Source organism: Lontra canadensis, unplaced genomic scaffold, assembly GCF_010015895.1.
Source record: "Lontra canadensis isolate GAN:19392208 unplaced genomic scaffold, GSC_riverotter_1.0 scaffold5, whole genome shotgun sequence".
NCBI classification, from domain to species: domain Eukaryota; kingdom Metazoa; phylum Chordata; class Mammalia; order Carnivora; family Mustelidae; genus Lontra; species Lontra canadensis.
This window is the reverse complement of record NW_022630999.1, coordinates 32,031,501-32,057,587: the sequence shown is the minus strand read 5'-3', so window position 1 is coordinate 32,057,587 and position 26,087 is coordinate 32,031,501. Positions and strand designations below refer to the sequence as shown.

General features: G+C 48.2%; 2 protein-coding genes across 4 annotated transcripts in view; one reads left to right on the top strand and one right to left on the bottom strand.

The window, feature by feature from the left end:
• The window catches only part of WWC1 (WW and C2 domain containing 1), a 152,147-nt gene extending 138,145 nt beyond the window's left edge, over positions 1 to 14,002 (bottom strand). For both annotated transcript variants that reach the window (XM_032851761.1, XM_032851762.1), the window contains exon 1: positions 13,738 to 14,002. In XM_032851761.1, coding sequence (XP_032707652.1) covers positions 13,738 to 13,856 — 119 coding nt within the window. In that variant the 5' untranslated portion in view covers positions 13,857 to 14,002. The remainder of the gene's footprint in view (positions 1 to 13,737) is intronic.
• Positions 13,969 to 17,007, top strand: LOC116864287 (basic proline-rich protein-like). Of its 2 annotated transcripts, none has more exons than XM_032851764.1 (3): positions 13,969 to 14,566; positions 15,940 to 16,092; positions 16,844 to 17,007. In XM_032851764.1, exon 1 carries the CDS (start codon positions 13,969 to 13,971, stop codon positions 14,497 to 14,499), a length of 531 nt encoding a protein of 176 aa, XP_032707655.1. In that variant the 3' UTR covers positions 14,500 to 14,566; positions 15,940 to 16,092; positions 16,844 to 17,007. The 2 variants fall into 2 exon arrangements, with proteins under 2 accessions (XP_032707655.1, XP_032707654.1); XM_032851763.1 differs by having other exon boundaries at positions 13,969 to 14,638.
• The last annotated feature ends 9,080 nt before the right edge of the window (positions 17,008 to 26,087 follow it).

Below are 26,087 nucleotides of genomic sequence, written 5' to 3'. Positions count from 1 at the left end.
TGGAAATATGCATTTGAGCCACTCACGCAGTCCGGATGTATGCAGTCAACAGATGATGCCAGACTCAGGGGAGTTTTCTCTCCTTGGCCCAAGGAGAGAAGAAACCCTGTTGGTTGCCACTACAGTGAGGACCACAATCTACTCACCAGAATTAAGAAGCCCTCTACGAAGAGGGAGACAAGCGTTCATTACAAATGCATCTTATTTAAATGCATCTTATTTAAAATGCATTACAAATGTATCTTATTTACAACTTTATGCCTTGACCTCTGGTGTCATTCACAAGGACTTATTTTCTAATACAGCATCTTCTTCATTTTCATGATCTGTAATTATTTTATGGTTTTATTATTTGGCTGTAAGTTCCACGAGGGGCGATGTTAGCCTTTATTCACTACGGGATCCCGTTCCTAGTACAGTTCCCACCAGGAACCAAATACACAAAGGTAATGACATTCTTTTGTTTCAGTTCTAACCAAGTGCAATGGAATTGGAAGGTAATTCATGTCCAGTTCGAGCCATTTTGGGCCTGAGATGACCCAAATGACTTCTAGCGACCCCAAAACAAACATCTTACAGGATGTTCTAGTTGGCAAGCAAGAGTGCTGCAGACCAAGCCCATACACTGGGCAGACACCAAGAGTCCAAGAGGAACTTGATTCTCGCTAAGTCTTTTGTGCCAAAGTAGTAAGAGATGGTGACTTCTTGAACCCAGCCCGTAAGGAGGGTAAAGCGGAGACGCTCATCACCACCATGGACCGAGTAATTTGGTTGAGGACGTCCATCCCTGGGTGGGTGGATTTTGAAAAAAACCTACTGTGCTCTGAAAAACAGCTCACTCACTCTGCTTCCTGAAAAGGGACATCTGCTAGAACGGGAGTAGAGCAAACACGAAAGTCTGGCCTCTCCAAACAGACCCCGAGCAACTGGAAAAAGTTGCCAGTGCAGGAATCACCATACCGAAAGGGGCTCTGGTCTGAATTACCAGGATGAAGTCAGTGTTGCTCTCCCTGACAGCCTTGCCTGACCTACCTGACGGTGAAGAACATGCATTTTGGGCATTTTGGGGGTGGGCAGACTGAATCTGAATCCCAGTTCTGCCACTTACTAGCTTACAATCGTGGGCAAGTTTTCAACCCCCTACGCATCACTTTCCCCATCAGCAGAATGGATATGGTATCGTTCTTACCTCATTGGGCTGCTAGGGGAATTACACTGGATAATGCATTCAAAGCCCACAGCCCAGATCTTGGAGCAGTCTAAGGTCTTAATAAATGTTAGCTATTATTAGTTCTTACCCACAGGCTATGATCTATATGGTGACAATGTCTGCATGCCCCACTCTCTTGGAGTTTCAAGGACACAGATGTGTGCATGAAATCCAGACGGGGTTCTGCTGAGGTCCGACAGAAGAAGCACTGGGGGCCCAACCCCCAGGCCTGCAACTCTGCAGTAGTTTAGACCAATTTGTTCAAAAGCATTACTGCTGTAATGGGAATTTAAAGATTTTCACATTAAAGTAAAGATGAGCTTAAATCTCTCTGATCCTTAATACTCCAAGAAAGAAATCACAAGGCAGGTACAGCAAGGTGACAAACATCTCCCAAAGATCTACTTCTCCCCTCCCACAACTGCTTTTTAAATATTTCCTAGATCATCTCAATTTTTCTATATAGAACTGTAGAAATCTTTATTTTAAAAACCTTCTAGGAGGTACTTTCATATAATCTCACTGAAACCTTGCAAGTGTTTATAAGACCATTATCTACCTACAGTCACAGTTCTCCAATCTGGCTTTACCCTGGAAGTCCCGTGCCCAGGCCATACCGCAGTCCAATTAAACCAGAATGTCTGGGAGTGGGCCAGACATGGGTATTTTTAGCACTCTCCTCCTGTGAGACCAATGTGCAACTGAACTTGAGAATCACTGACTGATCCTTTTGTCCCCCAAGTCCAAACACAACCTCCTATCCTCTGTTGCAGAAAGACCAAAGGTTATTATTCCCCCATGGTAGAGCAATGGAGACTATGGCTCAGGGAAGGCAAATGACTTGTTGCTCTGACCAGAAGCAGAATCTAAAACTCCCAACTGGGGAGCATTCATTCCCTGACTCAGTGCACTCCTACTGCGTGTCAGTCACCAGGCTACCCAACAACCCCGAATGGAAAACACGCAGGGAGGGGGTCATGCTGTTCTACTACAGTGTAAGGTGTCATGGGGCCCAGGCAAGGCACATGGGGAGGGCCTTTCTAACCTTCATTTGTGAGCTGAACCTCGACGTGAGATGTAAGCAATGGTCGGGTCTGGTGAAATAAGTGTGAAGGTCTATCTTACACAATACAAGTCTGAGGATGATACTAAAATAGTCATAAGCCAATGAAGACCATTTCAACTGGCCACACCTGCCAGGGCTCAGAAAGTTCTTTAAATCTGGTCAGTTTCTGCCTGTGCTCACTAACAAAATATCTTGGGTCATTCTGGCTGCAAACAATTGGCCAGCTGATCTGAGACTGAGGGGCAGTAGAGTCAAGTTTTGGATCCAGTAGGTGGAATGCGAGAATCTGCGTTTCTTTTTTCCACTTTTTTTTTCTTTTTAAGATTTTCTTTCTTTATGAGAGAGAGCGCGAGCGAGCAAGCAAGAGAGCACAGGCAAGGGGAGCTGCAGAGGAGAAGGAGAAGCAGACTCCCTGCTGAACGGGGAGCCCAATGTGGGGCTTCATCCCAGGACCCTGAGCCTGACCTGAGCCTAAGGCAGACACTTAACCGACTGAGCCACCCGGTTGCCCCAAGAATCTGTTTCTTTCTTTCTTTTTTTTTTTTGGAGAATCTGTGTTTCTAATGAGTTCCCAGGAGAAGCTGATATGCTAGTCTGGGACCACATTTTGAGAACTTGTGCTGGGTGACCAGGGAAGGAAGCTAAAAAAAATACCTGGGGTCTCCAATGCAGCTGGCAAATGTTTGTTTTATGTCAGTGATGGAAATAAGGCACTCAGGCTCATTTTGAAACTCCTTGAGCTGTTAAGATACCCTTCAGTAGTCCCCTCTAGCAAAGTCATTGTTTACTGGACGATGTTTATCACTGAAGTATGATCAGTTCTCCCAGAGAAACAGGAAGAATGTGGTTTATGCCCAAGAACTCTGGTACTCAAAATATATGAATTGAGCAGTAATTATATAGTGATTGATAAAGCTATAAAATGTACTAAGGAGGGGCATCTGGGTGGCTTAGCTTGTTAAATGTCTGCCTTTGGCTCATGATCTCAGAGTCGTGGGATTGAGTCCCACATCAGGCTCCCTGCTCAGTGGGGAGCCTACTTCTCCCTCTCACTCTTCCCCTCCTCTCTGCTTGTGCTCTCTCTGTCTCTCAAATAAATAAATAAAATTTATTTTAAAAAACATTTTATTTATTCATTTGAGAGACAGAGAGAGCACAAGCAGGGGAGAGGCAGAGGGAGAAACAGCCTCCTTGCTAAGCTGGGAACCTCACATGGGGCTCGATCCCAGGACCTGGAGATCATGACCTGAGCCGAAGGCAGATGCTCAACCATCTGAGCCACCCTGGTGCCCAAATAATAAAATAAAAAAATAATAATAATAAAATATACCAAGGAGGCCTTACTTGCTGCTTTTAGAACTACCCAGAGAATAGTTATAGTTATTTAAGTTTAGAACTTAAATATAATGAGACACCTCTAATTTGGTTTTGTGCAATCCTATGAGGTACGTTCTAACATATTCTCATTTGCCAGTGAAGACACGGAGACTCAGGAGGGTTTAAGTAACGTAACCAAGCTCATAGAACTAGCCAGTGACAAGGCTGGGATATAAAATCCAAACTGTGGTCAAGGGGACCAAGAATGGACACTGGCTTCCTCAAGGGTTTGTGAGGATTCAGCAAGAAGCCAGCGAGGGACTTGCCTCTTCCATGCACCTCCCCTGTACTCCCTAGAGATGGGGTCGGATGGGGACAGGAGGGTCTGAAAGTTCTAAGGGGCGAAGGACCCTGGCAATCCTTTCTCGGCAGAGCAGCTGGGCATGGATGTCCTGGCTCAGCGCCAGGAGAAACAGAGAGGAGGGCTCCCTCTGATCCTCTCCTGAGTACCGATACAGAGATCCTATACATTCCGATGTAAAGCCGGAATCCCCTCAGACTTCCTGCTTCCCTGTGCTTTCTTTCACAACAAAGGGGGAAACCCTACCAGATTTTGCCACTGCTGGGCTTCAGCGTAGCCAAAGAACTAGGACAAAGGTACGCTCACGCCATCACAGCCATGCAGGGACAGCGCTTGCTCCCGAAACCACTTTCTCTCGCTCTCTTGGCGTAAGAATGAGGGCCAGGTATCCTCAGCCGCTTTCCTCGGTTTCCCTGTCTGTGAAACAGGAATCATACAGTCCTCTTCCAGGCTACTGTGAGGATTCAATGAATCGACAGCCAGGAGCCGTGCCGGGCAAAGACCAGCAGCAACACCTGGGGACAGGTTCAACATGCAAATTTCCAGGCCCCACAGCAGCCCTACCGACACAAACTGGGGGCTGGTGGCAGAGAGTGGGAGTGGGATTTAACAAGCCCTCCAGGTGGTTCTGATGCTTCCCCAAGTTTGGCAACCTCTGCTCTAAAGTGTAAGCTCCACGAGGACAGGATTTCTGTTGGTCCTATCACTCCCCAAGTCCCCAGTGCTGGAATAACGCCTGGCATATTACAGACACCCTACCCACTTCCAGGCACTCAATAAATATTTTTGAATGATTAAATAAGTACAGATGAAACAGGGGAGGAATGAAAACCAACGTCCAGAGGGCCTGGCATTTCTAACTCTATTTGCATAGCTTGATGACTCTCTCACTCATTTGTAGTAAATATTACAAGTCGCAGACGGACTGTTGTGTCTCACCCTTGCATTCCCAATCCCTAGCGCACTGCCCAGTTCATCCTGACAGGCTCTTGGCAATACCCTGCCGAAGGCACAAATGTCTCCCAGGTCCAAATCTTAAGTTCACACCACAAATGCCAGCAGGTGCAGCAGATGGGTCTGTCCCTCCACCTTCCCAAGATGGGTAAAAGAATTCCAGAGAACACCAAGCCCCCCAGCTGTAATGCAACTTATCTGTTTCACTGTTTGCCCTTCTCCCTCACCCAAGGGTGCACCCTGCTGCTGCAGGGACTTTGCTCTGATCTCAGCCTTGGCGACGGAGCCTGAAGCCCAGTAGGCACTCAATAAATACCTGCTGGATGAGTGGCCCAGCCCCAACTGGGTGGGTCATGATAAGTACCAAGGCCCTTCTGCACCACCGCCGTGCTAAAATCAGCAGCTTGGGTCCTCAAACGGCTCTTGGGCAGTCCCGGAGGTGGGGGGTGGAGGGGCAGGAAGGACTTCTGGAGTGAGGAGACATGGTATCAAGGACTCACAGATGAATTCCAGATACCTCCAGTTTCTGCAGCAGCCTTTTCTGTTCTGCCATGACAACGGCGATTCATTACCCTTGCTTCACACTCAGCCCCGGTGCCAGCTCGCCCGCAAGAGTCACTCCACTCCAGAAATTCCAAAGAAGGGCTTGTCTCCGATAAGACCGGGGGTGGGGTGGGGGGTAGAATTTATTGACTTATTTATCTAACGAGTGCTGCCAAGGTGGTTTGCAAGCTCTGATTGTCAACGTGGCTCAGAATGAGCCCTGGCTTACCAGAAGACACTGGAGTTGCCAAGGAAGGAATGATCGTTCCAGTTCCCCTACCGATGTACAGGAGAGCAAATGCGCCTCACCAGGAACAGGTGCCATCAGAAAGACTGATGTGCACTCGGCACTGGGCTAAGACTTGCTGAGTCTGGTGTCATGTCATCCTTGGGCATAGGGAGGTCCTACTCTGAGGAAAAGAAACTTATTTGAGGTCACTGACTATGTGTAACGAGAGAGCCAGAACTTGGTCTGGTGCCCTGTGAAGATCTTTACGAAGACATTATCTACTGCAGGGAATAGTGTGGAATTGTTGGACCCCTATTTGGCTGCAAGCACACAATCGTGTTTCTCCACAGCGAACAATACACTAATAGGTGTGTTTCTGTTAATTCCTCTGTCGTTAAAAAGTTCCTTTTCCCTATGCTTCCCTCTCTCTCTTCCCTTCCTCTCTCTGAATTTGCTGAGAGTGCAGTCATGCCAAGAGTAAGGCTTTGAAACCAGATGGACCTTGATTCAGATTCCAACTCTGCCTCTCTACCTGCCTGACCTTGAGCTTGTCATTTGCCCATTCTTAGTCCCAGTTTCCCTATTTGCAAAATGCCAGAAAACTACAATGAGCAACAGAGCTTGCTGCACGGCAGGTACTGGATAGAGACAATTACATCGAACTATTATTATCTTCATTATCACCAACGTTAAAACCAGTTATTGTTTGCCTTGTTAGCAGTACAAAGACAAGCCATGCACTTGGAGGAAATTCCTGGAATACAAAGTGAAATGCTCACAGAGCCCTAACTATCTAAGAAAAGCCACAACAGATGCAAGATCAGAAGGCTGTCCCAAGGTCACCTCATCCTAGAAGCCACCTGATGCCTGTATCTTGATATTTCATCCTTCCACGTCAGGCACCAGTCAGTGGATTGGAGGGGCTGCCCCAGTGACCAATCAAACAAGCAACCGCCACTGGGCGGGGAGAAAGCCAGCGTGGGGACAGCTGGGCTGCCACAGAACCAGGCCCAGCAACAGCAGGCAGCCGGCTGGGGAAAGTCAGCAGCTGCCGTTGGCCTGGTGTCCCGGCTGCCAGAGAGTGATGAATGGAGCGGGGAAGAAAAAAGGCAACAAAGGTGTCCCTAATCTTGATGCAGCTAATTTTTTTTTTCCTGGCTGACCATTGAGCGAGAACTTAAGCCTGGGTCCTTTTTCTTTGGCAGACATTTGAAACTGAAAGATCCCATTTCTTCCCAACGGTGAGATGTCATGGGTAGAAGCATTGAGGAGGCAACTGCGGGGGGGGGGGGCGCTGGGAAGGGGGGAGGACTGGAGACTGTGACCCGCCACACTTGTCCATTTTTCCACTCCTCCCCACTCTCTCGATTCCACCAGCCCCCCCTCATCCAGCATCTTTAGAAAATGTTCAGTGTGCTCCCAACACGGCAACAGTGAACGCCTGTCCCCGCCTCAATCTCCCCCTATTATTTTGGCAAGAGGTTTTCTGCTCAGGAGCTGGAGGCTTAACGGCCTGCTGGTGAAGGTTGAATAACAAAACACCACTGTATCCAGTTTCTGAGTTTTCTCTTCTTTTATCTCACTCTCAAACAGGGATTCAAGGCAGCGGGAGAAGCTTGTCAGCAGCAAGCAGAGCTTCTCGCTGTTCTGCCGGAGGGTTTGCTACCGGCTGGCCCTGCCCGTGCTGGGAGACACAGGCCGTGTGAATTTTTCACACACGCTCAGCCCAGATCCAGCCCTCAGCCCTGCCCAAGTGGAAGCCCCAGGAGATGTCACCCCAGCCATTTCTCCAAGAGAAGTAGATTTTTCTTGTCCAGAGCCCTCCACGGCGTGCTGGGGGCTGCAGGTCCTCACTGCCTGGAGGCAGACATGGCCCGAGAGAGCTCCTGACAGTAAGCACGGACAGCCAACTGCCCCTCACTTGGCAACCCCTGGAAATGCCACCAAACGCTGACTAAGGCTTCTTCCAATTCAGGAAGGTCTGCAGCAACATGCCAGCCACCTTCCAACTCAGACGTATTTAAGCGCTGTTCTCTCCTTATGTGCACCTGAGCTTGGTGTTGCAACCCTCCCAGTAACTAAGGCAACCTGATTCTCTTCTCTTCAAAAGAGCAGTGTTTCACAGCTACCTGGGATCCCGGGGGATTGGAGAATCAGGTCAGTTTGGCTAGGCAAAAAGCAGGAGCAGGGTGGTGGGGGGAGGGGGTGATGACAGAGAGTAGCTGCCTTGGCTACTAATTCCCTGGCCACTGGGAACATTTACCCAAGCAACTTGGAAATGACTTTGAGCTCTCGACACACTCTGTATCCTTTAGAACTTCTTTGCCTCTGTTTCTGTGCTCTCTTTCCCAGAGCTCTGGTTAGCTGGCTGTTCCCAGAAGGTGGGGTTTTTGCCCAACAGCCTCCTGATCCGCTGAGGATCTCACAGGCACTGATCAGGCATCCTCGGCAACAATATCTCCCTGAGAGGCAGGTCGGCTTCAGCTCAGGAATACATGGAAGCTCCCAAGCCCACCTTATTGACGGGCTATCTGGAAGAGCTAGAAGTTCCAGATAGGAGTGTGGACTCAAGAGTCCCACTACCTGGGCTCCAATTCAAGGTGCATCACCTACTGGTGACCTTGAGCAACTTGCTTTACCTTTCTAAGTCTCAGTGTCCTCATCTGAACACGAAAATAATAACAGTACTTACTTCACAAGGTTGGCGAAAGGATGAAATGAGATCATAACAGAAAAGGCTCAGCCCAGTGAGTACCACAGAGTAAATTCAGTGTCTCAGTATTCTCAGGACACAATTCACAAACGGTTGGGATGGTATGAAAGCAAACTGCCGGTCTACACAGTCAGAAAGGATTATGGAAAATAACTCAGCCACAAGCCTAAAATATTCCCGAATTATTACAATGGGTGAGGAGAAACTGGATCTGATTTTTAGGGAAAGGTTTCTTTAAAAGAAAGAGGGAAGGAGACCATTCCTAGTGATTCAAGGTGTGACCCTGGGCAAGTCACTTGTCTCTGAGTCTTAGTCTCATCAGTGAAATGAGAGGGAAGGGTTACATGACCGGAAAGGTCCATCCCAGCTGCAAACTGCTACAGAGCAGGGCAGAGACTCAGTCCCCATTTGATGTAAGTGTTCCGTAGGCACTTCTGAGTAAAAGCCAGAAGGACTGGCATTCCCAAGCGCCTCCTGGGTATCGGGCTCTGTGCTAACTGCTCTACCTGACTTAGCTTATTTAACGTCTGTAACTACCCTTGACAACTATGTGTACCTCCCTATTGTAAAAAAGACAAAAGCCAAGGCTTGCAACTGGCCAAGGTCACTTGAGTAGCAAGTAGGACATCCAAGATGCCACAATTCAAAAGCTCACCCTCTTTCCACTGTCCACACTTGCTCTCTGATTAACTGTGGCCGGGCCACACCAGAATGGTTACAGGTAAGTGAAGTCAGGCCTGTCCCCACTCCATTCCCCAAGGCCAAATTCTTTAGGCAATGGAGCCCAGGCAGTGGAGCAGGGCAGGACGGCGGCCAGATGTGTGGGTTCTGGCATCAGTGCACTCAGCAATCACATCTCGCCTCCACAAAAGCTGGCTTTCACCAAACTCAGCCCCCCTGAGCCTTAGGTACCTCCGAGATCATAGTACCTATTCCCAGGCTTGTCAAAGGGAGGAAAGGAAATCACCCATATAAAGCTCTCAGCAGACTGCCTGGATACAATAAATGCTCAGTCGTCATTTCCTACCTCACTGAACAGGAGAGCATATGGGCCGTGGTGAGCAATTTCTAGAATAATCTATGGCAGGAGTATGAACCTGGGGTCCAAGAGCCCCCTGAAATTATGTTCCAAAACTGTATTTGCACTTTCCTTCCGGAGGCATCTTTAATGTTTATCAGATCCTCATAAGGATCCGTGGCCAGAAGGAGGTGAAGCTCTTTGGACGGTAGCCCCACTTCCTACAGTAGAAGTTACTTCTGAAAGAACAGGATTAGCACATGTTCCCCAAATCATGAGAGAGGTTGCAGAGTCCTCTCAACTTGGCCTCTTAGCCACGTGGGCCTCCAGGACTATTCACATAGCCCCGGAAACTGTGCCCACAGAGCTCCTGTGTGGTTCCTGGAAGAGCAGGAATCAGGCTTCAGGAACCTTCTCTGGCAGCGCCAGTTCAAACAATCCGTTCTTCCTCAGAGAACAATCAGCATATTTGTTTTTGCGTACCACTAAGTTAAATACACAAGGAGTGCTGGCCCTTTGTTGGGAGCTCCCAGAAGCACCCAGAGTTACTCCGCTGGAGGAACACTGCTCCAAGGGGCCGTGGAGGCCAGAGCACCTGGTTCTCCAGGCCAGCCTTGCCTCAGGAGGAGCCTGTGGTGCTGTGGGAGCCTTTGGCCCAGTAGGCAGGGCCCAAGCTGCCCCCTGGACCCTCTCCGGTTGTTGGGACAACCGTCCTCAGGAATTTCGGCCTCCCAGTCTTGCCCTGGGTGAGAAGGGAAGAGAGCTGGCAAGGCTGGCTGCCTGGCGGCTCTTCCAACCCGCTGGTGAAAGGGGAAGCGGAAAACTGGATTCCCTACCCCCAGCAGCCTCCATGGCGGAGAGCACACAAAACAGCTCAGCCCCAGAGGGAGGAATGTGCCAAGACATTCTTCAGGGTTGGTAACCCGAGACGCTATTTTGTTCTTCACCGCTAAGAAATCACTTTTCTGACTGAAGGACTGTTTGACTTCCTTCTTTCAAATTCAAGGGAATGGGTGGGCATCTCCTTGATTCAGGTAAGGAAAAAGCCAAGACAAATGCCCACACACACACACACACACACACACACACACACGCACACACATACATCAGCTTCAGGAGTAGAACTTTATTTTTTATGTGATCGTCTAAGACCATTAATTAGATGCAGAGATGTAAATACCTTGGTAGATTTTTATCTCCCCTACCCCACCACCCCAAGGTGTCTGGCTCTTTTAGACTTTGTCATTTTTTTTCCTCTTCCTTGTTACAATTCCCCCCCTCCTTCTGCCGCGGGGTCGGGAGGGGTAAGGTGAGGCCGAGAAGTCTGAAATCACATCTGAGACCTGGCAGGGTCCTGTGAACACCTCTCATCAACTATCTTCTCTCACCAATGGAGCACGTACTTGTACCTCAGAGAGGTCAAGTGATTTACCAGAGGCCACACAGGTAAGACTGTAAGACAGAAATCCCAAATGGGATGTACAGGAGAGAAATCCCAGAGAGCCATAAGTGGATGCCCTCCGCTTAGCCTTTTCCCCAAATTTTCAGTTAGCCCACCTTAACAGTGACCCCAGGATTGCGCTAGGAACACCTCAGCACCCCAAACTTCAGTACCCCCCAACTAACCTAGTATGGGTAGGATGACCAGGAAGTACAAAGATGCATTAAAACCAATGACTTGCAAGGTGAAAGTGAGTGGCTCAGTTAAATGCTATTATGTTTTTAATTCCTCTCCAATGCTTGCCAGTCTATCTAAAAACAAAGGCTGGGCGTGGGGTACCTGAGTGGTTCAGTCGATTAAGCATCTGCCTTCAGCTCAGGTCATGATCTCAGGGTCCTGGGATCAAGTCCCATGTTGGGCTCCCTGCCCGGTGAGAAGCCAGTTCCTGCCTCTCCTCCCTGCTTGTACTCGATCTCACTACCTCTGTCTCTCTCAAATAAATAAAATCTTATATAAAAAAACAAACCAAAACAAAAAAACCCCACAAAGGTTGGGCGTACCTATTGCTGGGATATGGGCAAGCTACAGTACAGAGCTAACATATAATGGCGCTGGGTTGTTACTTTACTCCTCCTCTACTATTTCTTTCAGGATCCTTTCTATTTATGACAACAGATATTACTAGTTTCCCCTCTGTAAACGTGGTTAAAAAATTTTCAAATCGAGTTGACTTAAATTCTAAATAAGCAATAGTACAAGTTCATTTAGCACAAAATCATGGTGGTGGTTCACATGATACTAAAATTTAAAAAATAATGCTCTAGCCAAGTCAGTTTTCCATTCACCCTTGTCCAGGGATGAAAAATTACTGTTGTTTGAGAAGCTTTCCATAGCTGTATTATCCTCCCAGAGGCCCCAGAGAAGTCCCTAGATTCGTGACTTAGGGTAAGTTAGCAGCGCTCGATGTGGGGCTGTCCCAGTCCTCCAACGTCCAGCCGCTGACAGCACACCAGCCTCAGTAAGCTGCTGGGACCAAAACTAGGCAGGAAATAGAAGACTGAACTCATGTCTGTTCTATAAGGAACAAGGGGCTGCCCCGTTCACCAACAGGGCAACAGCATCCCTGGGACAGATGACCCTGAGTGGGGCAGGGAAGGAAAGTGAGTCAGGACAAATTTGGAGGTCAGAACGTCAGAGCTGGTAAAGAATCTGGCATACGGGGAGTGACGGAAAGATCAAGATTTTCAAGCAAATCACACCTCAGGGCCTCAAATTTTTTCTTAGGTTTGAAAATAAGAACTGGGCGCTGATTATCTATGTCCCTTCCGACTTTCAGAATTCTTCTATTAGTCCTTCCGTTCCAAGCAAACAATTAATCTGACAAACGGAACCTGGGGCTCAGAGGTTAAAGCAGCTTGCTCATGGGATGCTTCCTTTAGCATAAAAAATTTCTCTTCCAAGGCCACCTGGCTGGCTCAATTGGTAGAGCCCACAAATCCCAATCTTGGGCTAGTGAGTTCAAGGCCCACACTGGGCACAGAGCTTTCTTTTTTTGATTTCTCTTCCAGGTTACATTAATGAGACATCCCCTATGGTACTGAGAATAAAGCACGCACCCAGTAAATGTTAAATGAATGAACTTAAAGTGCTCACAGAAACTACTTGGAATCTCAACTCAAATTTTCTTTCTGCCTCTTTTTTTAAAGCCTCACCTTGCTACACACCCCATCTTGGACTTCTGGGACCTCAATCCCAACCCCGCCAGATGAAGGGTCCAAAAAATTCACCTCTATTGCTCTACAGGCATCTGATACCCAAGGTCGCACTGACGAGGTGAAAATTCCATATTCCTGAAACAGTAGGACCACAGGACAAGGCAATCTCAGAGGGTGGTCCTCTCCACCCCTACCCCCAGGGGGCACCAGGATATACTTGGGGATGGTGTGTGTAAAGAAATGCCAAGCAATCAAAACCGGGAGAAAGTATGGAAGCTAAGAACCACAACAGTCATCTCATCTCAGACTCCACCTGTCTCAACACACACACACACACACACACACACACACACACACACATCCCGTGCTACAGTCAGCTTGGTGCCCACCAAGGTCACGACGCGCTGGTGCACGGCTGAGGAGCTCTGGCCCCCAGGGGAAGAAAGGGAGGAGAACGAGGTGATGGGCTGGGCTTTGCGGGAGGCCTCTCACCTCCATCTGTATCCTAAGAGCTTCCAAGTTGCTGTAAGATTCCTGGAGAACCAATCTTCCCCATCAGCCCTCCCCCGCTCCTTCCTTTCCTTCCCACTCCCGGCCTCCAGGCCCCCTGGCTGCTCTTATGCTCTTCTCAGAACCTCCCAGGCACCTGTCAAAAACCACACTCCGGGCTGCCTTCCCCTCTGCCTAGTGTCCTTCTTCCTCCAGCAGTTTCCCCCTGGATCCTGGGTCCCTACTACCCCCTCCAAACTAGATGCTTCCCCATCTCCCCCCATCTGCCCGGGAAAGACTCCCCCGGAAGCCCCAGAATCACTCAGCTAGGTTGCTCCCCCCGCCCCCGCCCGACCTCTTCCTAAAGGGGGCGGAGGAGGCGGGGCTAGAGCTTAAGGTCAAAACTCAGTGCAGGTGCCGGCTGGGGCCTAAGCCCTCCGTCCGGGTGGCGGTGGGACTGCGTGGGCCAACCTACTGGCCTTCCTCTCCTCCCAGCAGCCCACCGCAGCAGGAGCAGCGCCCCAGACGGCGGGGGGGTTGGGGAGGGGGCGGCAAACTGAAGACAGCGCAAGAGGCTCATAGAGTTCCCCTGCACCCCCGGCCCAGTCCCGGCTGGTGGTCCCCGGGGCAGGAGGGGGCCCAGGCCGGAACGCGAGGTGTACGGGCTCCCCGGGGTCCTACCTGTCCCGCGGATCGATCCAGCTGGTGGTGCGGCTCGTGTGATCTATGTAGTAGACCTTGCCGTCGAAGTCGCGCGCCTCCTCCCAGCCCTCCGGCAGGGGCAGCTCCGGCCGGGGCATCTTCCCGAGCGCGGCCCGCGCTCCCCCATGCAGCTCCCGGCCGCCGCGGGGGCCCCCGGCTCAGCGGCTCCGGCCGGCTGTACTCAGCCCGGGCGGCCGCCGAGGCACCATGATGGGGGTGGGGTGGCGCCCGCGGACTGGGGGCCCTAGTGGGGGCCGGCCGCGGTGGCGCCGCGGTCCATGCGGCCCTGAGGCTCCGACCCGGCGCTGCCCGCTGCTCCCGCCGCCGGCCTCTCACGCTGCCATGTGCGCCCGCAGCGGCGCGGTGCGGGCCCGGGGACGCGCCCGGCCGGCGGGACAGAGCGAGCCGAGCGCAGCTGCCGCCTGTCCTCCTCCGCCGCGCTGCGCGCTGCGCCCTCCACGCCGCCGCCTGCAACCACCGCCTCCTCCTCTTCCTCCCCCTTGGCCGGGCGCCGTCCCCACTCTCCGCTGCGGCGTTCTGCGCTCTCTCGCTTTGCGACTTCTGCCTCCGCCAGGTGCGGCTCGGGCGGTGCAGGTAACCGCGCTGCCCCGGAAACAGGAGGCGGAGCGCTGGGCGCCTGGGTTCCCGGGTCCCCTCCCCGCGCCCAGCGCTGCGAGGGCGGGTCCTAGGACCCAAGACGCGCCCCCTCGTGGGACAGTCCGAACCGCCGGCCGCCCCTAGGCCGCCCCTGCCAGGGGAAAGGGAGACCACCACTTACCTGGATCCCGGACGCGGACTGGATCCCCAGGTGACTGGAGCAAGAGCCGCTACGCCCCTGCTTCCCAACGCTCCTGGCTCTGCACCTCGCGTCTAGGTACAGGTGGCCCCAAATCTTACAACTCCCCACTTCTCTTTTATGTAGAATCACGAGTCAGGCAAGAAGTGGTTAAATGGAAACATTCTTGCGATTCAGGAACATAAGTTTTCCTGGATCTCTGATCCCTTCCCCCAACACACGCACCATCTGTCTCCCTCTCATTCCATTCTTCTCCCCATGTTGTTTCACCATCCCTCCCCCCCACCCCCGTGTTTGCTAATGTAGCTGGCTCTCCTCTGGGTCCCTAAAATTAGGAGTGCATACTATGAATCCCCTCCCCCACCCCGGGACGACTTCCAAGGGGTGTCAGGGGAAGCATTTTGTAAAGTAATAGTAATGATGGACTTGTTAGCTAAATGAAGTACTTAGCCCGTCCCAGGCTGTGGGCTACAGCTTCACAAGCGGTTCTGTCCTGTGATACTTTGAGGTAGGTATGTTATGGATTTGGGGGAAGAAGAAACAAAGCAAAATTACATTTTGAAAATAATTAGAAGAAATTTTAAAATCAGACAGCGTTTCTTGAGAAATTAAAAATACATAATTAAATATAAAAAGGTGGCATGACTAAAGCTAGCTCGTCGGTGTTTCCTGAATGTGTGTTTAACCACTTTTGCCTTGGATATGTGGCAGGAAGCTGGCTGGGAGGAATGGAGCCCAGTGCAGTGTATCCTCTTGTCTGAGACCCTCAGTCTCCCAGAGGAGCCAGCATCCTGTGCTGTATGGGCCAGAGTGTGCTGAGCAAGGGAAGGAATCCCATGTTTGTGGGCTCATTTTCTCTTAATAGATAAGACCCACTGTGCCAGTTCCTTACCTCCAAATGCCTTCTGCAAAGTCAGTTACTTCCCTGAGGCCTGACCTAGGGCTTAGTGTTTAGCCCTTCCTACCCACCTTCATTCCACAGATGCCATGCACAGGAGTTCAGAATCATGGGCTCAGACTGGCTCACAACACCCAGAAGTAGGAGTTCCCCACCCTTTTAAGGAGGATTCCCATAGCCTTCTTCACGTTCTCTGCTTGGGCCAAGCTTTCATAATATAAAACCCTATTATAGATTAGAGTAATAGCTCAAAAGCAAAGCCAGCATGGTGTTGGGTGCTTTACACACATGATCTTATATAATCCTCAAGGGAACCCTCTAGAGTAGGACACACTTATACCCATTTTACTGATGAGAAAACTGAGGCTCTAAGATGCTATATTATTGGCAAGGGATATAGAACCTATAAGTAGACTCAGGTCTGTTTGATTTCGGCACTTAACCACTAACCTATACTTTCTTTTCTTTTCTTTAAATTATGCTGCAGTTCCCAGACCTACCGTAGTCTGGATCTGGAATACTATGGATGGTGATGAATGCTTGTCTCTGTTGATGCTTGCTTCATAAGTATTCTGCTAAGAAGCAGGAGCTCTGGAATCTGTTTGGGGCCACATCTGCCCTGTTTTCTCCCAGTGTGACCGTGAGTAGCTTGCTTAACCAAAGTCTCAAGTCTTAGGTCTGAAACCATCCCATAGATTCCACAGGGCTTGCTTTAATGGCTCCAGGAGATGAGAAATATAGAGGGCTTGGCACTCAGTGGTAAGCCATCACCTCGGGGGCCTCATTGTGGTACATTAAGAGTGCCAAGCCTGGCGGCAAGCGTGCCCCTATGAAATAGGAATCAATGAAGTCTTTTCTGTTCCAAAGCATAAACCTGTGGTGTCCTTTGCCTCCTTGAAAATTGGGCGTGGTTGCTTGTGACAATCCTCCCAACTGCTGATTTTCTTTTTGTCGTCTCTTGCAACCCAGCCTTCTCACTGGTTGGTGTTGGTTATGAAGGGAAACATGTTGGAGACTGCTAAATTCAGCTTGCTTTTTAAGCCCAGGTGGCCAAGCCCTGGGATTTTCTCTTTTTCTTTGGGCTTTGAGACCTGAGCAGGGGAACAGGAAAGAGAGACCATAACAGGAACTAACTCCTTAAAGCCTTCATCTGTTTTTGAGTCCTTACTACCTCCATCAACCCCCCACCCTCACCCTCCAACAAAAGAATCCTAGGTTATCTCCCAGAAGCGGCAAGCAGGGTGAGGTAATAAAACAGATGACTGCTTGCCCCATGTGATGGCGGGTGAATCATCCCCAGGCATTCTCCAAGGCTGAGGACAAACGTGAAAGGGATTAAAGGTAAAACCAGCTCAGCCACGAGATAGGGCAAGCTGGACATTATTCTACAGGTGACTGAACTGCAGGAATGTGAACTGAAGACAAGAAGCCCAGCCTCTCCCAGCCTTCCTGTTGGGGCCGTGTCTGGCTGCCCGTGAGCTGAGCTGGAGGTATGGCCGGTACTGGAGCTGAGCAGAAGTGACCACAGGACAAGCCTTTCCTCATTCGCTTTCACCTCCAGGGGACCCATAAGAGACACCTGAGCCTGGCACAGGTCGCCTTGTTTTTTTTACAAGAGACGCCCACTTAAATCCTTTCCCCCACTGCATGAGCAAAGAAGAAAGGCCAGTTTGCACACATGTGTTTCAGAGCATTTCAGAGTGGCAAGGATCGATCCAGCTGGTGGTGCGGCTCGTGTGATCTATGTAGCAGACCTTGCCGTCTTCATTTCATGAAGATGTCAAGGAGGAGAAATTAAGCTTAAAAAAAAAAAAAAAAGGAACGGACATGTCAGCAGTAGTTTCTTGTTCGAGTCTACATTCTTCGAGGAAATGGAGGCTGTGAAGACTTCTGCTGAGATTTTTCTTCTGACTCCATGCACATACCTCCCTACCCCATGCTGTCCCTCCCACACATCTCAGACAAGGCACACAGTTCCATTGCCATGATTGAGTCCAGAATGTCCTTTTTCTATAGCCATGCATTATTTGAGGTTCATAATTGGGCCCATGGACTGTTCTTTTCAATGATGGGAAAACATGCCCTAAGCCAGAGAAAATTAAGATAGAAGAAACCTTGGCATTATGAGAGTCGAAGCAGAAGAGATGGCTTTTTAATCTACTTCTGGGTCCTCAGCGCTTAATATGGTGCTTGAAAATAAACTGATATAAGTCTGGCGCAGCCTCCTCACTTTACAGGTAGATGAAGTGTCTATGACTAATGACTCATTGCCCTAGTTCTTACTAGTCCCATTTTATAGATGTGTAAACTGAGACTCCAAGAAGTGAAGTGACTTTCTTACAGTGACATAGTAAATAATAGAGCCAAGATTCCCACTCAGCTCCTTCCAGTAAGTAGGTTTTGGCTTCTGAATTCACAGCTACACGGGCTCTAGAGTGCCAATGAAGGAGGAACTTCAAGACAGAGGAATATCCAGATTATCTGGAACTCCTGCTTTCGTTTGGATTGCTTATCTACTTGGCGTAGTTGGAGGTGGGAGGGGGCATGCTGAGGTCATAGCTGAGTTTACAATGAGAGGGCAGGGTTGAGGTGGGGGTTCTGACTTCTAAGCTGAATAGAGACCAAAGTGATTCTTGACCTCCACTAGTGCCATGGATGAGACCCACCTGGGGAGTTAGGTATCAGGGGGTTCAATAGGCTAAGCTTTCTCCATGGAACGAGGAGCACTTTTCTCCCTAGGCTGCTTGCCTCTCTCCCCACCGACCCCCGGACTTCCCCCCACCCCGCCCGCCCTTGTTTGTTCATTTATTAACTGAACTGGATTTCTTCTTGACAGGGGGCTACCACGGGGCTGGCAGGAGAGGCTTTGATTCTCCCATCCAAAGTCTTCTGGGTACTGGGGGCTGGGAACTGTTGAGTCTTTCACCCGGGGATGAGGAAATGAATTATGCACCGAAGGAGGAGGTGGAGAAGAAATCTCAGTTTCAGGGGTAGGGTGGGGATGTGGAGAGGAGAAAGAAAGTAAGTGTGAGCAGAGGGAGGGAGTTCCTGCTGAGCAGTGCTTTCTGCTACCCCCACCCCAGCAGCAGCAGAGGAGCCCTGGTGGGAAATGGGTGGGGGTGCCAGTGCCATACCCAGCGGGCTGGCTGAAAGGAGCCTCGGGTATTTATAGAGCTTGCATCACCATGGTACCCAGGCTCTGAAATAAAACTCCGGCCCAACTGCTTAGAGATGGGTGTAATGAAGGGCTCTTTACCTGTCCAGTGCTTGCCGTTTGATGCCTCATTCTCCAAATTTTAGATAAGCAATCTCCGTGAACTTTGTAAGATACTAGCAAGAAGAGTGTAAGGTTAGGGCTTAAACCCAGATAAGTTGCCTCAGCAGGGGGGCTGGGTGGTGCTGTGGGAAATACATTGGTGGGGGTAGGGATGAAGAAGCCCGTGCATGAAACTTTACATCTTGGTCAGTGTGTGACTTTCAGCATGAGACTCTGCCTCCTTGAACCTCAGTTTCCCCATTTGTAAAATGAGAGCAACAATACCCACCTCACTGTCAACATGTGACAACTAAATGAGATGCTATAGATGAAGCGCAAGCTCAGCGCCCTGGAACGTGGGGTGGGGGGTGGGGGTTTCTGTGTACCAGATCATGGGGGAAGCCCTCAGGACACAGGGTGGTTTTTGATCCCATGGAGCTTAAGTTTAGCAGTGGTGAGCTACACTATACAAGTCAGCAAATGAAATATTTGCACATTGTGGTCAATAACAAGAGGGGGGAAAATTGTGCAAGATAAAATTTAATAGGGCGGGGATTGGTAGAAAATCTACTTTTGGCAGGGACGGAGGAGAAAGCCCTTCTGAAGAAGTGACATTTATGCAGAAAGCTGAGGTAACCAGCAATGGGAAGAGGCAAGGAATGTGCATTCCAGGCTATGGGAGCAGCAGGAAGAAAGACCCTGAAGATTTAGTGTGTTCAACACACCAAGAGAACCCTGTTTCCATTCCACTAAAAACCACAGGAGGTTCTTTCCACAAGGTGAATCCAAGCTAGGAGGTGGTCACCCTGAAATCATGCAAGTTTCTCTGACCTCATGGCTTCCCACACTGCCATTGACACCTGATCCAGGCTGAACTGAGAGACCTTTCTCTCCAGCCCTGGTTACTCAGCTGCCATAAGTAGTAGCCATCAAAGGTCTGAGACAGCCTAGTAAAGCTTGGATACTTTGTTTACTGGGTCTTTAGTTTTCAGAAGCTGAATTTTGGGGGTATCTGGGTGGCTCAGTCAGGTAAGTGGCTGCCTTTGGCTCGGGTGGTGATCCCAGGGTCCTGGGATGAAGTCTTATGTCAGGATCCCTACTCAGCAAGGAATCTGCTTGTCTCTCTCCCTTTGACTCTCCTCCCTGCTTGTGCTCTCTCTCTCTGTCTCAAATAAATAAAACCTTTAAAAAAAAAAAAAACTTAATTGTGTGTCTTGGCATGGATTCCTTTGGGTTTATCTTGTTTGGGGTTCACTAAGCTTCTTGAATTTTCAGTTTGATGATTCCTGTCGAAGTCGGGAACTTTTCAGCCATTATTTCTGATTCTTTTTACAGTCCCACCTTTTCTCCTCTCTTTCTGGGACTCCCATCTTTTATTATATTTCCTCAGTTCTCGGGGGCTCTGTTCTCTCCCCACACTTCACCAGTCTATTTCCTCTCTGTTGTTCAGATTAGGCCATGTCTATTGTTCTCTTTTCCATATCACTGATTCTTTCCTTTGTCCCCTTCCTTCTCTTCTTGAACCCAGCCTCTGACCGTTTAATTTTAATTTTTTTTTTTTTAGGATTTTATTTGAGAGAGAGAGAGAGAGAGAGAGAGAGAGAGCATAAGCAGGAGGAGTGGCAGAGGAAGAAGGAGAAGTGGGCTCCCTGATGAGCTGGGAGCCTGATGTGGGGCCTGATGCAGAGTTTGATCCTAGGACCCTGGGACCTTGACCCAAACCCAGGGCACTTAACTGACTGAGCCACCCAGACACTCCCATTTTAATCATTAAAATTTTCATTTTAAACCTTTCCATTTGGTTCTCCTTTATGTCCTTTATTTCTTTGCTGAGGCTTTCTGTTTCTTTCATTTTGTGTCAACTGTATTTATCATTACTCATTGAAGCATTTTTATTGTTACTGCTTTAAAATTTTTGTCAGAAATTCTAACATCTGTGTCATTTTAGTGTTGGCATCTATTGATTGTCTTTTTTTCCATTCAGCTTGAAATCTCCCTAGTTCTTGGTATGATGAGTGATATGTATTTATTTATTTTTTAAGTAGACTCCATGCCCAGTTTAGGGCTTGAACTCACGACCCTGAGATTGAGAGTCACATGCTTTACTGACTGGGCCAGCCAGGCACCCCGATGAGTAATTTTTTTTGACCGATACCTGGGCATTTTTCTATTATACTCTGAGACTTGGATCTCATGTAAACTGGTTTTTGCTGGCTTTCTCTGATACTGTTCCAGCAGGGGTGGGGAATGGTTGCAGGTGGTGGGGAGATATGGCATCCTATTACTGCTGGGTAGAGGTGGGAGTCCAAATTCCCACTTGGTCTTATTGACACCAGGGGGATACACTTTGGCCTCGCTGACACAATCCTAGGAGGTTATTGGGGTTCCTCATGAAAGCCTCTCAAACATGGTTGTTTAGGGTTGCTACTTGGCCTTTGTTAGTATGACTGAAAGTAGGGCCACAGTTTTTCTCTGTGGCATTTAACTAGAGTAAGATGGCTATTGTCTAAAAGATTTCTGTGTGCTAGTCTGCCCCTTTTCTGGTCTTCCGGCTAACTTTTGTTGAACATTTTTTGTCTGGACCAACTGACATTTCTGAGTTTTTGGTTTCTCTAGCACTCAATCTGGGATGTGTGAGACAAAAAGAAAATCCAGGGAACTCATTTGTCATTCCTCAGGTCCTGAGGTCCTTAGCCATCTGCCTCCTTTTCTGCACTTTGGGTCTTCTTACATTTGTTTTCTGTATAGTGTCCAAAGATCTTGGTTTTTACTTAGTCTAAAGAAAAGGGAAAAGTATGCCTATTCTATTTTTTTTATAATTTTATTTTTTTATAAACATATAATGTGTTATCAGCCCCAGGGGTATAGGTCTGTGAATCGCCAGGTTTACACACTTCACAGCACTCCATAGCACATACCCTCCCCAATGTCCATAACCCCACCACCCTCTCCCTAGCCCTCTCCCCCCGCCACCCTCAGTTTGTTTTGTGACAGTAAGAATCTTTTATGGTTTGTCTCCCTCCCGATCCCATCTTGTTTCATTTATACTTTTCCTACCCCCCCCAAGCCCCCCCACGTTGCAACTCCACTTCCTCATATCAGGGAGATCATATGATAGTTGTCTTTCTCTGATTGACTTATTTTGCTAAGCATAATACCCTCGAATTCCATCCACATCATCTCAAATGGCAAGATTTCATTTCTTTTGATGGCTGCATAGTATTCCATTGTATATATATACCACTTCTTCTTTATCCATTCATCTGTTGATGGACATCTAGGTTCTTTTCATAGTTTGGCTATTGTGGACATTGCTGCTATAAACATTTGGGTGCAGGTGCCCCTTCGGATCACTACGTTTGTATCCTTAGGGTAAATACCCAGTAGTGCAATTGCTGGATCGTAGGGTAGCTCTACTTTCAACTTTTTGAGGAACCTCCATGCTGTTTCCAGAGTGGCTGCACCAGCTTGCATTCCCACCAACAGTGTAGGAGAGTTCTCCTTTCTCTGCATCCTCCCCCGCATCTGTCATTTCCTGACTTGTTCATTTTAGCCATTCTGACTGGTGTGAGGTGGTATCTCATTGTGGTTTTAATTTGTATTTCCCTGATGCCGAGTGATGTGGAGAACTTTTTCATGTGTCTGTTGGCCATCTGAATGTCTTCTTTGCAGAAATGTCTGTTCATGTCCTCTGCCCATTTCTTGATTGGATTATTTGTTCTTTGGGTGTTGAGTTTGCTAAGCTCTTTATAGATTTTGAACACTAGCGCTTTATCTGATATGCTTTATCTGATATGTCGTTTGCAAATATCTTCTCCCATTCTGTCAGTTGTCTTTTGATTTTGTTAACCGTTTCCTTTGGTGTGCAAAAGCTTTTGATCTTGATGAAGTCCCAATAGTTCATTTTTGCCCTTGCTTCCCTTGCCTTTGGCAATATTCCTAGGAAGAAGTTGCTGTGGCTGAGGTCGAAGAGGTTGCTGACTGTGTTCTCCTCAAGGATTTTGATGGATTCCTTTCTCACATTGAGGTCCTTCATCCATTTTGAGTCTATTTTCATGTGTGGTGTAAGGAAATGGTTCAATTTTATTTTCCTGCGTGTGGCTGTCCAATTTTCCCCACACCATTTGTTGAAGAGACTGTCTTTTTTCCATTGGACATTCTTTCCTGCTTTGTTGAAGATGAGTTGACCGTAGAGTTGAGGGTCTATTTCTGGGCTCTCTGTTCTGTTCCATTGGTCTATGTGTCTGTTTTTGTGCCAGTACCATGCTGTATTGATGATGACAGCTTTGTAGTAGAGCTTGAAGTCTGAAATTGTGATGCCACCAACTTTGGCTTTCTTTTTCAATATTCCTTTGGCTATTTGAGGTCTTTTCTGGTTCCATATAATTTTTAGGAGTAATTGTTCCATTTCTTTGAAAAAAATGGATGGGATTTTGATAGGGATTGCATTGAATGTGTAGATTGCTTTAGGTAGCGTAGACATTTTCACAATATTTGTTCTTCCAATCTATGAGCATGGAACATTTTTCCATTTTTTTGTGTCTTCCTCAATTTCTTTCATGAGTACTTGTTTTCTGAGTTGCCTATTCTATTTTTCTGGAAGCAGAAGTTGATGGGTTACTCAGAGCCAAGAAAATTCAGTGTGACTAATTCACCCCTTTTCCTCAAGTTTGTTTCTCCTCCTCTGTTCCTCCTCCCAGTTCCTCCTCCTCTCTTTCACGTCCCTATCCCCATTCATGTTGCCTACAGTTATCTGAGTAGGAAACTGAGGATTCTGCATTCATGGCCTTCCATACTTCCTTCTTCTTCTTCTTTTTTTTTTTTTGACCTAAGCCCTGGCTCAGGCCCTTTTGTCTGATTCTTGTTATTTGAATGGTGTCTTAACTGATCTCATGACTTGGATTCTCACCAATCTTTGCCCCTCCAGAATACTTCCTAGTCTTTCCAAAGTGAGTGTCCACAGGTGCATTCTTTTTTTTTTTTTTAAAGATTTTATTTATTTATTTGACAGAGAGAGATCACAAGCAGGCAGAGAGGCAGGCAGAGAGAGAGGAGGAAGCAGGCTCCCTGCTGAGCAGAGAGCCCGATGCGGGGCTCGATCCCAGGACTCTGAGATCATGACCTGAGCCGAAGGCAGCGGCTTAACCCACTGAGCCACCCAGGCGCCCCCCACAGGTGCATTCTTTAGATTAAACTGAATATAAGCAAATACATTTGGAAAATGTTGGCTTTAACAAAGAGACTTCTTCACTGTAGGACTTCTCAGGACTTTCAGTGTACCTATATCCACAGTGAGAAGCCAAGAAAATGGTGTAGAATTGCTCAACCTTATTTGACTAAAATATCATTTTTCTTCATGAGGCATCTCTGGGATACAGTGATCTACAGCAGAGGTTGGCAAGTGTTTTCTATACAGAACCAGATAATAAATATTTTCGGCTTTGCAAGCCATATGGTCTCTGTTGAAACTACTCACCTCTTCTATTATAGCAGGAAGCAGCCATGGACTATGTGTAAACAAGTGGCTGTGTGCCAATAAAACTTTATTTACAAAACAGACCTCTGGCCCACAGGCTTTAGTTTACCCACCCCTGTTCTAAAACATTTTTTAATTACAAAGAGCTCAGCATCATCCTAGACTTATCTCTTTTCTTTATTCCCTATGTACATTCTACCTTCAAGAGCCTTGGATCCTGTCTCCGAAGTATGTATCTGTTGCTGTCTCCATCTGCACTTGTGCTGCTTTTTCTTTCTTTCTTTTTTTTTTAAAGTAGGCTCCATGCTGGGTGTGACACCCAATGTGGGGCTTAAACTCACAACCCTGAGATCAAGGCTTGAGTTGCGATCAAGAGTTGGGTGCTTAGCCAACTGAGCCACCTGCCAGCCCCACCACTTGTGCTACTTTGGATGCAGGCCACCATTGCCAGCACCAAATACAGCCTTCTAGGTGGCCTTCCTCTGCCTGCTTATCTGATCATTCTGCGGAATGTGCCAGAACACCTTCTGTTAAACCCTCAGTGGCTTTTCACTTGTCTTAAGATAAAGTCCCAGCAACTTAGCGCATATTGTAAGGCCCAGCCTGGGCTGCCCCAGTGCATGCTTCCAGTCTTGGTTCCATGCCTCCTGTCCTTACACTGTGGGACTGAGCTTGCGTATGTGGCTCGCACACGTGTGCTCTTCAGCTGTTTCTCCTGTTCAGAATACTCTTCCTTTGTCTTCAGGGGGCAGATTCACCTTCAGCTGGCAGCTTAGATCTGCCTTCCTTCCTCACTGTCCAAGGTTGGGTTATATGCCCCTCCATTTACTTTATCCTTTAGAGATCTAGCCTCATTCTTTTCTTTCTGTCTCCTCTCCCCACCCACTCCCTTTCTCCTAGCTGGACCATAAACCCTGTGAGGACAGCGTTTGGGTTCCCCCCACCCCATTCCCAGTGCCTAAAATAGGTCCGGCACACACTGATACCAGCATGTGCTAGAAGACATACCTGATCAGGACCTAAGACTCCCTGACACCACTTTTTAACCATTCTTCCTCCTTGTAGGGAGCAGATGGCATTAATCTGTTGGAAGAATTAGGAGCCCATATGCCCCTGTAAGAAATAATTTGCCCATCTGTGGTGAGGAATGAGAATGCAGCATCCAAGGGTCCTTATGGAAGGTTTTTCTTTTTAGTTTGAGTCTGAAGGTTCTTTCTCAAAAGCCTTTATTTGAGAGCTCTCTGGTTTTATTTGCAGAGTTCTATATCCATCAAATCATGAGGAAGAAGCCAAATGATCCATGAGTGTATCCTGGAGTAATTAAAAAAAAAAAAAAAGCTACAGAGGGCATCCTTGCGACAATCGGGTAAATGTGAGCATAGACTATATTTTAGACAATATTACGTCAGCGTTAAGTACCTCATGAGTGGTCACAGTACTGTAGTTCTGTAGAAGGATAACCCTTGTTCTCCGGAGGCAGAGACACGGGAGCGTGTAGGGCGGAGTGTCGTGATGTCTACAACTTATGTTCAAACTATTTGGCAACCATTTGAGCATTTCAGAGGGAGGGAAGGAGAGAGAATGCAAATTTGGCAAAAATGTTCATAGGTAAACAATAATATCGAAGGTAGGGGGTTTATATTTTCTTCAACTCTCCTCTCAGCACAGCACCGGGCATGGAATACACCTGATAAGTGTTGGCTGAAGTGCAAGAACAGCTACTGGGCGGCCTACAAGTGTGCCCTGCGTTGCTTAAGATGATCTCTTGCCTTCCCAGCTACGGACTTCTGATCTTGGACCTTGAGCGGCTTTGGAACCGAAAACCAGCCAGCAGTCCTCTCTCTCCTGCTGAGCCAACTGGTCTGAGCTCCAAATGTATTTCATATAAATTAACATTTTTTAT

Coding starts and splice junctions, on each gene's coding strand:
- LOC116864287 (XM_032851764.1), top strand. CDS start 13,969: ATGGGGGTGGGGTGGCGCCCGCGGACTGGGGGCCCTAGTGGGGGCCGG.